Below are 13,064 nucleotides of genomic sequence, written 5' to 3'. Positions count from 1 at the left end.
ACGTTCTATTTCTCCCATTTAAATATTTATTTACAGTCTGAAAAATACTTAGCTTGCATCTAATATGTGCTCTTTCAAGCTATGCATTCACACAGTGTAATGGATGTTTTAAATCTTGGTTTCAGTTCATCTTCACCAGATTTATCATCAAACTCCAAACTGACCGCAAACCGGAAGAGCACGGGGCAGCTGAACATGAATCCTGCAGGTGGCAACACAGCCACTGCTGAACGAAGTCGACACCAGAGGAGCTTCTCTGTACCCAAAAAGTTTGGAGATGTGGACAAGTCGTCGGACCCCCCACGCAGTGCCACACTAGACAGAATTCAAGCATGCACCCAGCAAGGCCTGTCCTCAAAACCAGAAGTTCATCCTCTCTAAAGGACAGTCTCACCGATCCATCCCATATTAACAATCCAACCAACCTACTGGCCACCATATTCTGGGTTGCTGTGGCTTTGATGGAATCAGATTTTGAGTTTGAGTACCTAATGGCACTGAGATTGCTGAATAAACTCCTGGCTCATTTGCCACTAGATAAAGCTGAAAACAGGGAGAAGCTAGAGAAGCTGCAAGGGCAGCTGAAATGGGCAGACTTCTCAGGACTTCAGCAGCTACTCCTGAAAGGATTCACTTCCCTTACTACCACTGACCTCACACTCCAGCTCTTTAGTTTGCTGACACCAGTGTCTCGAATATCCATGGTGGATTCCTCTCAAGCTATAGGTAAAACCCTTATGGTTTCCTCTCTTTCAGTTTCTGTTGCATTGGCATTTGGTGACAGACCTCATTCACCAAAAATAGCAATTTTTCTTTCTCTTTGAATATAGCATAATGTACTTTTGCTTTGAGCTGGGTGAGGGTTTTTTGGAATTTCATAGAAATAATGAATTGGTTCTAGAAAGTTAATCCATTGCATAAGGTTTTGGAGGAGAGAAATCATGTCTTATTTAGCATTCAATTTTTTGGTTTTTAGCATCATATAAAGTTTCTGACTGGTGACAAAGCAAACATGTAAGAAGATACTGTCAAAATTTCTATTACCTACTTTCATCAGTTTTTCTGTATAATTGTTTTCAGACTATGTCAAACTGCTTGATTTTAAATTAGTGTTTCATGTTATTTTTTCTAAAAATATAGATATCAAAAACTCTTGTACATTTCAGATAAAATACAATAGCACAGTAGTGAGTGAGGAGAGAGACCTGGGTTATAGGGAAATAAGATACCCCGTTATTTAGCTGAGGTTGTGGCCACTTCTTAATTATATTTCTTGAGGAGAGTTTTCTGCATTGTTTCAGATTTTTACTCCTCTCTTTGGTCTGAAACACAGATACTAAGACAAATGTCCAGGCTTGACAATTAAGTCATAGCAAGCCTAGACACAGCGTAAAGGAATGACTGCCATGAACAGCCTGCCCATGTCTAAGCACCTGTGTGTGCCTGTGTTCCAGGCTTTGGTTGGGCAATTCACATATTGAATTGCTGTGGCAGTACCATCTGGAGGTGTCTTTCCTTTTCCCTGAATACAAAGGAAAAGTAGGGAAACCACAATGCTAATTTCAGCAACTTGTTTAATCATGTGTAATGAGAAGGAATGAACAGTTAGAAAATTATTTTCATAGAACAAATTCTTTCTTTTCAAAAAGCAGATTGTGTCCAAATACAATTAGTTGACTTCTGAACTCCCATCTGAACTAGAGAAGCTTTTGTTACAGCTCTCTGTTACAGCTGCTGCAGGTATTTCATCAGCCACTTTGAGCTATGAGTTGGTGCAGAAGATCTGAATCCCAGTTCCAGACAGCACTTAAGCTAATTACAGCACTTGGAACTTGGTGCATTTTTATTACCTTGAACAGTGTAAAACAGTGGAAGCTGTGCTTGGCAGCTGACCAGAACAGTTGTTTATTAATCAATGCTCACTGAATTTCTTTTTGTGTTTTAGTAGCTGCAGTGAAAATGCCACTGGTTAAGACTGTCCACTTAAGCCAGTTAAGTGGAAAAGATAAAAATTATCTCTTAGAGAAATGGGCAGTAGTGTTCGCAGAAATAAGCTCATGCTTTACAAAAGTATTGTTGCCTAAATGACATACTGGATTTTCAAATTAAGGCCCCTTTAAGACAAATGTGGTGTGGCCAGTGGTATGACCAACTAGACAGGGTCTGTGTGAGTTTATGGCTAATGTTATATTGAAACTGTGACCTTCCATGAAACACCAATTTAAAGATCACTGTGGCTCTTGCTGTCCAGAATATATATTTTATATTTTATTCTGTATTTTCTTATTCTAGGATTTCCACTGAATGTTTTGTGTCTCCTGCCCCATTTAATTCAGCATTTTGACAGCCCAAACCAGTTTTGTAAAGATATAGCCGAACGGATTGCTCAGGTATCAAAATCATTTGCTGTTTTGTACATCCTCAAACCCTGTAAATGCAGTTGCCTTGATCATGTTTTTTGATGTTTATATTTAATTAGGTTTGTTTGGAGGAGAAGAATCCCAAGCTATCAAATCTTGCACATGTCATGACCCTTTATAAAACACACAGCTATACAAGGGACTGTGCTACCTGGGTAAATGTGGTTTGCCGTTACCTTCACGAAGCATTTGCTGATATTACTTTGAGTATGGTTACATATCTGGCTGAGGTAAGTTTTCAAAAACTTTTCACTGTTCTAACTCTTCTGTTGCCCAGCAGCCCAAAGAGATGAAATGTGCCAGCAAATTACTGGGAGCTCTGCATCTGTTATTTATAATTAAAAAATAAAAGCAGAATTTGGCAGAAAAAACCAGAATTATTTAAAAAATACAATATTTAACACTAAAACAAAAGCTGATACATCTTAAAGATTCCTTCATCAGCCAGTTGGATTTTCCACTGTGAAAGTGAGAGGAAACTGGACATTTATTTAGATCCCATTGAGGAAATTCAGAAGACTAACTCCACTATGGGTTTTCCAGCATAGTAAGATACCATCTGATATAAGGGTGTGGTTCTTGATAAAAATCTGTATGCATTCCTCTAACACTGAATGGGATCATCTTGCTGCAAAGGTTTTCCCATGTTCATTTTCACCTATGGAGTGTAGTGCTGATGCAGTGTTGTTACTGGGGCTCCAAGATTCAGTTCTGCTCTTTAGCACAAAGCTGCTTGATATTCCCCCCCCCCCCCGCATTGTCAGATGACTTTCAGGACAACATTTTATTACAGGGTTCTCAGATTTATCCCTTCCCTGCTGAGTTGCCTTCAGTGTCCCCTCTCATCCAGGGAGAAGACAGTTCTGCATTCACATAATCACAAAATCATTTTTAGGCTGGAAAAGACCTTTGAGATCATCAAAAGTCACCAAATCTAACGCTGCCAAGTCCACCACTAAACTATTTCCCTCACTGCCACATTTACACATCTTTTAAGTATCTCCAGGGATGGTGAGTCCACCCTTTTCCTGGGCAGCTTGTTCCAATCCTGGGAAACTGTTTTCATGAAGGAATTTTTCTGAGCAGTTAATCTAAACCTTCCCTGGCCTGAGACCATTTCCTCTTATACTATCAGTTGGTACTCTGGAGAAGGGGTTGACACCCACCTCTCTACATAAATTAACTAGCATCTGTCAAAGGATCTATTAAAAACCCTCAGGCATTTCTGTAGTCACAAATTTGCAAGAGCCTGAAAAGCCAGGTGCTGCTCCCATGTTCACTTAAGGCTCCAGAACAAGCTAGGCTCTGCTATGTCAAGCTGCTTCCTCACCTTGCTTGCACATGGAGGCTCCAAGTAATCAATTACATGTGGTCTTTAGTGATGGTGAAAGCCATTGAGGGTTCCTGTAGGAACCTTAAACAGGACCTTGAGGTTTTTCAGTCTCTTTTCAAGTGCTATTACTCTAGAGAGCTACCAGCTCTTCAAATGAAGAGCTCTTCATGACATTGAACCCTCCAGAGTCAAGTGTCTTCTTCACAGTGGAAGCTTGTATTTCTAATAAAAAAATGCTATTAAAAATATATTTGTAATAAAGAAATGCTGTAAGTGTTCAAATTCTTTCTCCTTCGCTTTCCCAGCCTTCAGAAAGCAGTTGCCCCTCTGTTTTCCCCTCAGTGCTCTCTGTACAGTCACTAGTACTGCACCACCTCCACAAAGGCTATTGCTCCTGATCCTGCTCCCCTTGAAATGGGTTGAGACATGCATGTGGAGACTCTTTTCTGCATGGCTTCCCCTTGCTGTAGATTGGCACCACCTACTGTATCCACAGCAAGCCAGGCAGGCTTTTTACTGTAATTAAGACACATTCCTCACATAGCACCAGCAGCAGCAGGATGACAGAGTTGTAAGCACTGGCTTCCTTTCTCTGTATTTACCTTGAGCACAGCTCTGTTGAGTCATGTCTGGAGAATATTTATATGGGCATAGAGTAGCTGCCAGTCTGGTGGTGTAGCAAAAGACAAGAAACCATCTTATTCAGCCTGCTGTGGCCTTGAATTTTTTTTTCCCAGCTTTCAGAATGTTTGCTCTTCTTAGTTAATCCCCAGGCCAGGATAAACAATGTGCTCCTGTCTTCTATAAACCAGCTGTGGGATACAGTGGCAATTGGTAAAGCCAAATAGGTTAACAGCCTCACTGGGCAACCTGCACTTGGATGTTAAAGCCATACACAGCCTTGAGCTTTGACATTCATGGTTCAGTCCCCAAGGCCTGGGACAGAGGGAAATTGTGAGACAGTGTTTAAGAATAGCAAAGGAAATTGTATTGCAAGAGTGACCCTTTCAAACACAGGTGTAGCTTCAGAAGGAGACACTGTACTTAATTTAAGTACTTAAATTAAGACTATGAAAACAAATGCTCTCACACAAAGTAGAAGTTTCAATTATTGCCATTCAGATAAAATTTTGTATTTAACCTATTCAATGGCAAGTCATTGCTTGTGATCAAGGAGTATGATTCCAGTACAAAATAAAATATTTGAGCTCTGTTATTATGCAAATCTCACAGTGACAAGTAGCGCTCCTTACTTAGTTTTACATATTCTCCATTCATGAAAAATTGCAATTTCTTCTAGAAAACTACTGGGAGGTCTCAATCCACAGATGAGGAAAAATCACTATTCAGTAGTGCAATAGAGCTCTCAACCTCCACAACCAAAATCAGATCAGCATACAAACATATTACTGAAAGCTTACTTTGGTTTTATGCTAGATTTTTTCAGATTAGTTTTTGAAATTTAAACTTTAATCATGGCAGCACACTTATTCTAGGAGCATATCTGAATTGGCATGTTAAACTGGTGACTCCTTAAATCCAGGATCATGTTCAAACTTAATAGCTAATGCTATTAATAGAGAAGAAAGGACAAGAATCCATAGTGCATAGTAATATGCTTATGGTAGATTTTTCCACCTTCTCCTTGTTAGATGGTGGTAAAAACATAAGCATTTATAACCTGTTCTAAAACAAAGAATCAGTAGAAACTAAACCATCTGTATTGCAAAGGGAAGCATGCCCTAGATAAGGCATTAATCTGAGTAATGGCTTGTCTCTCAGACATGGCTTTTGAAGTGCCCTCTGTATTTCCTCAAAACGTTTGTTGGACTGCGTGGCATTGCCTCAGAGCTGGGTATCTCTTCACAGCCCCTGCCAGACTAGGGGCGACAAAGGGAACTGTGTCCTGTGGTAGCACCCCAGCAGCCCAGGCAGCCCTTGAAGGAGAAGGCTCTCTTCTCCACTTCGTTCTAGGGTAGCTGTTGCTTCAGGAAGAGGGCAAATGTTGCTAATGCAGTGTGGATTCCTGAGCCCAGATAAGACCCCAATAGTTACCACACAGAACAAGAGAGGAATCCACACTTCTTCAAACCAGGTCATATGTACAAGAGTCCAAAAAAAAGTAATTCTGAGAACAGTTGTATTTCTTTCTACAAATGCAGTGAAAAGTCTTTGTCCTGGAATTCTCTTATCCGAGTAATCGGTTACCACTGCTCCATCTTCCTTCTATTTTTGTTACTTCAGAATTCATATTGCACCAAAGGCATGTTAAGGCTGCTATTCTTTTTCTAAACAGAAATACTCTTTCTTATTGCAAATTCATTATGTATGTAAGGACACACTTGGGCTGCCAACTGCCACATAAATTCATCTAAGCATGTGAGAACTGACACAGTCCACAAATAGGTCAGGTTTAGGGGCCAAGAGCTGTTTCAGTCAACAAATACTTTTGACAACAAATTTGTACAAACTGTAGTGGAAATGGCAAACTTTCAGAGATAATGTTCTTATACCAGCTTTTTAAACACCATTTGAGACAAAATTCCCATTATTTTCCAAGAATTCCTTTTTCTGTCCCAAAAGGGATTGTCTGATGCAGCAACCTCTGTCAGAGAACAAAAAAAAATCTTTCTGTCATCCAGATATTTTCTTCTAATCCTGCACTGAAATGGCTGATGTGCTGCATGCATCACATAAACTATTTGCAAACAAGGAATCAAACTTTCCATTGCAAGATCCTAATTGAAGGTATAAAAACCCTTCGGTAACCCTGTTTTGAAAAAGAATCGCTGAGCACATTTTCAGTAGAGGTATTTGAGGGGCTGACAGTGTCTAAGAGCTGAAGTAGGTTGCCAAACTTTTAATTTAAAAATTCTTCCTGTCTATTTGTAGAGGAATAGATAAGTATAATGAGTTTCCTTTATTGTGCTGTTAATGGAATTTGCTCGCTTTGTTTTATGAATCACTAATTGCTACCCACTTTTGCTGATGAAAGAAATCAGAAGATATTTAGTGGGATAAAATAAGTTCCATTTGCACTGGCATGAAACATTCTCATTCAATAAAAACAGGAACCTTATCCTTCTATATCCTTAGAAGGATATGTAACAATTACTAAAGTCCACTTGGATAAGAATTGAAATTTTTCTCTGATGGAAGGCAGGAGGCAGCTTAGAGTCTTTATAAGCAATTTTTTTCTAGAATCCAATAACTCAAATAGCCAGTGCTAGAACTTTTTTGGTAGCCTGAATTGGGAGGATGGTGTCTAGTATTGAGGCTCTGATAACCTCCAGCAAAAACATTTGATTACCTCTGAAATTTGTGGGGTGGGACAGTGCCTGTCACCAGTGAAAGAACATGCTGCCTGCCGGGAAATTCTCAACTGAGATATTTCACACATATACAAACAATTCATGGCTATCTGTATGCCTCTGGAATTACTGTCACACATATGTATGAGCATTTCCAAGGTTCATTATGGTATTCAGGATCTACACTCAGGTGTCTGAAAATTCCAGGATTTAAATCAAGCCCTTCTTTGTATTACTCTCTACAGTAATAGGGGCCAGGGACTCTACCTCCTCCTAAACAGAAAATGTTTCTTTGGCACTTACAGCCAGCAAGCACTGGGAGTGAAATATATTTGATAAATATTTATTGATGTCTGAATAGTAGTAGCTTTGTTTCTTCAGCAAGTTTTCTTTTTTCTCACTGACTTCCAGCAAATGTAGACATAAAAAGATCCTCCCCTGTTTTTATTGGATGTGCTTACCCAATTACAGTATAAATTTTACCTACCAATTTACTCAGCTGCTGAATGTGTTTTCTGGATAAGTTAGGGCAGGCATATATAAAATATAACAGGCTGGCATTTGTCTCCCAACTTAAGCTCTTTTTTCTTCATGCCTGTGGCATCATCAGTTGTGAAATTATTGTAAAATGGCATTGCAAAATCAGTGGGTGAAGAGAGATGAAGAGTACAATTGCTGGTTGTGAAAATAGTAGCTTTTTACTTAAGAAATGTCTCAAAATTTTGTTATATTCACTTTTCTTTTAAAAGCTACTAGAAAAGGGCCTTCCTAGTATGCAACAGTCCCTCTTACAGATGATCTACAGTCTTCTTAGTTATATGGACCTGTCTGCTATTCCTGTGAAGCAGTTTAACATGGAAGTGCTAAAAACCATTGAAAAATATGTACAGGTAAATACCATATCATTTCTATATTACTGTAGGAACTTAGCAGCATTTACTCTTCTAAGTTGATTTTCTATGTAAGAATTTAAGACTGGATTAGCAGGGGAGGGCTGCAAGTGTCTGGTGTGGTACAAAGTTTGTAAACATCCTGATGTCTCATGGCCTGTGCACCCCCAGAGAAGATGCCTGGCTGTGTCTTCACTGTGTGAAGCCCACTGAAGGTTGGGCTTCAGCCTTGGAGCAACCTTGATACCGCTTAGAGCCTGAGTGACCATTCTTTAATTACTAGCACAAAGAAAATGTGGCTTAAGCACTTCTCTTCAGAGACCTCTGTACCTAATTCTTGACAAGTGAAAAATACGTGGGCATACTAGGAATAGAAAATACTAGGAATTCACAGAGGTAAAAACCCATGTCAAGTCACCTTTTTTGTTAAATGGGGATCCTGCTATGGCCCTTATATTTATTCATGCTGATTAAGACATTCAGGTAGGAGATTTTAAATCCTCTGCCAAGTTGGCTTTATCCACAGGTCTCCCAGCTTGTGGGCCAGGTCCCTAACAGTGACATCTTAGGCAAGTCTTGGTCTCTGATGTTGAAATTATTCTGCAGTTACACAGATGCCTTGTCACTGGCCAAGAGAGACAAAGAATACAGATATTCCAATTTTAGATTTTAATTATGTGGTAAAAAATATGACTGTAAAATGTAAATAATCTTGAATGTGTGTGAATCTCACTTTCTGTTTGCTGAATAAATATATTATTTCTAGAGCATTCACTGGAGAGAAGCCTTGAATATCCTGAAATTGGTAGTTTCTCGTTCTGCCAGTTTAGTTCTACCTTCCTATCAGCATAGTGATCTTTCAAAAATGGAAATACATCGAGTATGGAACAGTGCCTCCAAGGAGCTACCAGGGAAGACTTTGGAGTTTCATTTTGATATTTCAGAGGTATTTTTTGTAGTTTTGTTTCTTAACACCTTCATTCTGTCTTCTCACTGGACTCTCTTACAGCAGTCTTTATCCTTCAAACCCTTGTAACTTTATAGAACTAAATGGTCCTAGTGATTTTAATGGGTCCTAGTAACTTTATTGTTAAGAAGCTGCAGAACTGTTTGCAGGATTATAGATTATTTCATACAGATAATAGTGAGCTGTTGAGTTTAAAAGGAAATGCAAGCATAAAAAGGCATATGGTACTATTTGCTTTCCTGTCAGTATAGTTCTGAAAAATGCTGAGTATTCTATTGTCAATCCAAGAAAGCATTTCAATACCTGTTGGAAAAGGGCCAAAGTGTTCAGCACTCTTAGGAAAAAAAAATTAAAAATATGCAAGAAGTGCAGATTTGAAATTAACTTCATAAGCTTTCTTTGGTTTTTGCTGGTTCTTATATCAAGAACTTGTGTGGCAGTTGCTTTGAGTATTATCTATCCATGAACTTAAGCTCTGTTTACTAAGTATGGCAGTTGCTACTCAGACATCCACAGTGGAAAATAAGAAACCTAGCAAGTGATGTGAAATTTGCTGTACTCCTTGTTTTATCCCTGTCTATGATCTTCAAAATAATCTTTTCCTCCAACTGAAGCAATATGGCTCTTCTAAGTTCAGAAGCAGGGTGCTACTGAATAATTCCTCTCTGTTTAAGACTCCAATTATTGGGAGAAGATACGATGAGCTGCAGAGCTCTTCTGGGCGAGATGGCAAACCCAGGGCAATGGCTGTCACCAGAAGCACTTCTTCAACCTCATCAGGATCTAACTCCAATGTCCTTGTTCCTGTGAGCTGGAAGAGACCCCAGTACTCTCAGGTAGGTAACCCACTATTCATTAGCAAGTTGCAGTCAGAGCAGCTGAATTAACACATGCTTGGGTCCTTAAATGCTTGTGCCCTCTGTGCCCTGTGCAGCCTGGGGGCAGTGGCAGCACAGCATCTGACCCTGTGTCCTGTCTTTCTTGGACTCAAAAATGGACTGAGTTATGTCCATCTTCTATCCCAAAGCTGTTTTTCTTTCAACTTGCAGGAAATGCATCTCTTTCAGACCTCTTAAGTCTAGGTCAGATTTAAGTAAACACGACACATGAGTTCAGATTTTAGCAAGGGTAGATAGCTTGTGCAACTTTAAAAGTTTTCTTGGGAAATTCAATAAAAATAATAATTTTCTTAGGAGTGATATTTGATTACCTTAATGATTTTGTTTATCTGCCAGTCAAAATAAAGCCATGCAGAGTAAAATTATTTTTTGCTCTTTTCTCTTTTTTAATATATTAGGTTATACAGCAGTGACTCAGGCCCAATTCTGAAAAAAAAAATTATGCATGTGCTTAATTTTAAGTTTCTGAACTGTCTTTTTGAAGTGATACATATGAGCCAATGTTTTCTTAATATATTCAATGGAATTTATAGACTAATTTAAATATAATAAACAGCAAAATCATTAACAGCTATTTTTATGTTTCCTTGATGCATAGTTGCTCTGAAAGCAATCCTTTGAGCATTTAATGACTAATTCTTTGTTTAGTTCCTCCTAATTAAAAATTGCTAATGTATGCTTCTAACCACAGGGAGAATGTGTGGTTAAAAAATGCTCACTTGAGAAACATCTTGTTTTCTAGAAAAGGACAAAGGAAAAGCTGGTGCATGTCCTTTCCCTGTGTGGTCAGGAAGTTGGGCTGAGTAAAAACCCTTCAGTAAGTAGCCTTGTATTGACCAGTTTTTGTTTCATTGCGTCCTAAGCGTTGAAAGTGAAAAACTGTGTTTCCCAGAGTTGCTGACCAGATTTGCATAGGTTTGAAGCCACTGCTGTCACTATCCTTCGTACTGGCCCAGGCTGTGTTTCTCAGCATGTGGATCAGGGAGTGGATGGCCCTTTCACTTAAAGAAGATTTACTTTGGGAGCTGTGTGTGGTTTTCCTGTGAGAATCTCTGATGTTGTAGTTTTTACTTATGCCATCTCAGTGGGTAGAGAGTAACAACCTCTGTATTAACAATTCGGAGCCTTTATAAAGTAAAAAAATTATATTACAGAAATAAAATGGGAGGGGAAAGGGTGTGTGTGTCTGATTTTTCCATTAGACACTAGTTCTGATGTTACTCTTTAAAAATTAGTGTTATCTGGTGCCAGGAAAGGGGTGATTGATCACCCGGAGTAGGAAGCTCTTAAAATACTTATTAAATATTTTCTACAGAAAAAATAAAATCTTCTGAATGTTTTTGAACATGGTATATGTCACTTCTCTAAAGGAGAACAGGTCCTTTGTTTCTGCAAGACAGGAACTGTTTAATTTGTGCAACTAAATTACAGATACAAGTATACTTGTATCTGTAGGAAAGAAAAAACTACAGCTTGTTGTATTTTCTAATCTTGACATATTTTTTAACAACTTGTTAACTGGAGGGTTTTTTTAAATTAATTTACTGTATCATCCCCTTGACAGTATTTTCTCTGCTAAGTTCTTTGAATTTTGTTCCTATATATGTATACAAACATCCAGGCAACATCAATCTGCAGCCTTTAGGAGGTAGCTGTAATATTCTTGGATGTGTTCCCACAGTATGAAGTTGTTTCTTTGTACAAGTTTAATCTGAAGGCACCTGTCCAACATAAATAATAAAGAGTGTTCTAAAAATACTCAGTGAAGGAATTAGGTGTGTACTGGAAATACAGTCTTCTGAATAACCAATTACAGCTTTTAGGAAGAAACAACCAGAGGGAACAGTTTGTAACAAAAGAAATCCTTTGAATTGTAGGTGATTTTTTCTTCCTGTGGTGATTTGGATCTGATTGAGCACCAGACGAGCTTGGTCTCTTCAGAAGACGGAGCAAGGGAGCAGGAGAACATGGATGATTCAAACAGTGAACAGCAGTTCAGAGTCTTTAGGGACTTTGATTTCCTAGATGTTGAGCTGGAAGATGGGGAGGTACAGTATATTTTCTCTGAAACAGCTTTTTTATTAAAACACTTTTATGCTCCTTCTGCTAAACACTTCTCTTCTTGTAACATAAAACTTTAACTGTGTAGCTATAAATGTACTTTTAAGTTCAGATTATTTATGATCTTGACTTAGTGTTTATTTCAGTAGCGTAACAGTAAAAAGACTACCACACCCTTCCTTTCTGAATCTACTTCAGGAAACACTGCAAAACTGGTAGTGGAAAATAAAGCCTCTGTTCTAGTACCTTTTTGGTGAACTTACTTTTAAGTGAACTTATTTTAAATACAATTTGTAAAGATCTAAATTGTTAAGAAAATATATATATTTACTGGGTAAAAACGTATAAAATGAAATTGTTCCAAATCTGTTGGTTCATACGGAACCCTCTGAGACATTAATTCAGGCCTTCAGGCTGCTGTTATTCCTGCAACTGCCGATGAAATCACTTAGAGCTGTACCTTCCACTCTGCTGAGCTGTCTGTGATTTCATCATTTCATGCAGGAGGTAAACAAAATCCTCAGCACCCAGATCAAGTCTTGACAGGTGAAGGCTGTCAGCTCACCTCGAACTCAAGCTGCTAAAGGGAAAAACTGATAAATTTTGGGGGGCTACACCCTTTAACCTTGCTAATATCAAACTTGGGGTATTTCTTTCTATTTGATAGGAAAAACCAAAAATTAATATCTGTTGCCAAACAAGTATAACAATTTTGTTGCTGTTTAAAAGTTCAGAAATTGTTAGTTTCTTTTGAAGGACTTAAGACTCAGATGTCTTAATTAAGAATTAATTGTGGACTTGTTTTTAACATGAATTCTCTCAGTCATCACTCGTAGCCCTGAGAAGAACATGTGTACAGGAAGAAATATTCATTTTTCTACCTATTTGCATTACAGTAGGAAAATAATTTTAAGGTAAACAGAACACTCAGATGTGAACTCACGTGCATCTGAATTTTTTTTCCAATGAAGAGAAAGGATGAAGGAATGGAGAAAAAAAATATCCCAAAGTCCTTATTTTTCCAAGGCAGGAATTTCTGTATCAAAATTAGTAGTCTTGGCTCACAGATGCCCATGACTTTGCTAAGGAAAAAAAAAAACAACCCCCCAAAAAAAAAACAAACCCCCAAAAAAAAAAAAAAAAAGAAGGAAAAAAAAAAACCCTGAAAGGGTAGTTGGCAGGA

At 38.3% G+C, this 13,064-nt stretch overlaps 1 protein-coding gene across 1 annotated transcript in view; it reads left to right on the top strand.

Moving 5' to 3' along the window:
- The window catches only part of FRY (FRY microtubule binding protein), a 159,360-nt gene that overhangs the window by 117,195 nt on the left and 29,101 nt on the right, over positions 1 to 13,064 (top strand). Inside the window, 9 exon segments of the mRNA XM_030954500.1 lie at positions 126 to 319; positions 322 to 726; positions 2,293 to 2,390; positions 2,480 to 2,650; positions 7,814 to 7,954; positions 8,721 to 8,900; positions 9,596 to 9,757; positions 10,563 to 10,637; positions 11,698 to 11,868. Of these exon segments, the coding sequence (XP_030810360.1) occupies positions 126 to 319; positions 322 to 726; positions 2,293 to 2,390; positions 2,480 to 2,650; positions 7,814 to 7,954; positions 8,721 to 8,900; positions 9,596 to 9,757; positions 10,563 to 10,637; positions 11,698 to 11,868 (1,597 nt within the window).

The sequence above is a fragment of the Camarhynchus parvulus genome, chromosome 1 (genome assembly GCF_901933205.1).
Source record: "Camarhynchus parvulus chromosome 1, STF_HiC, whole genome shotgun sequence".
NCBI classification, from domain to species: Eukaryota; Metazoa; Chordata; class Aves; order Passeriformes; family Thraupidae; genus Camarhynchus; species Camarhynchus parvulus.
Note: the sequence above shows the minus strand (reverse complement) of the source record. Positions and strands in the feature narration are given on the sequence as shown.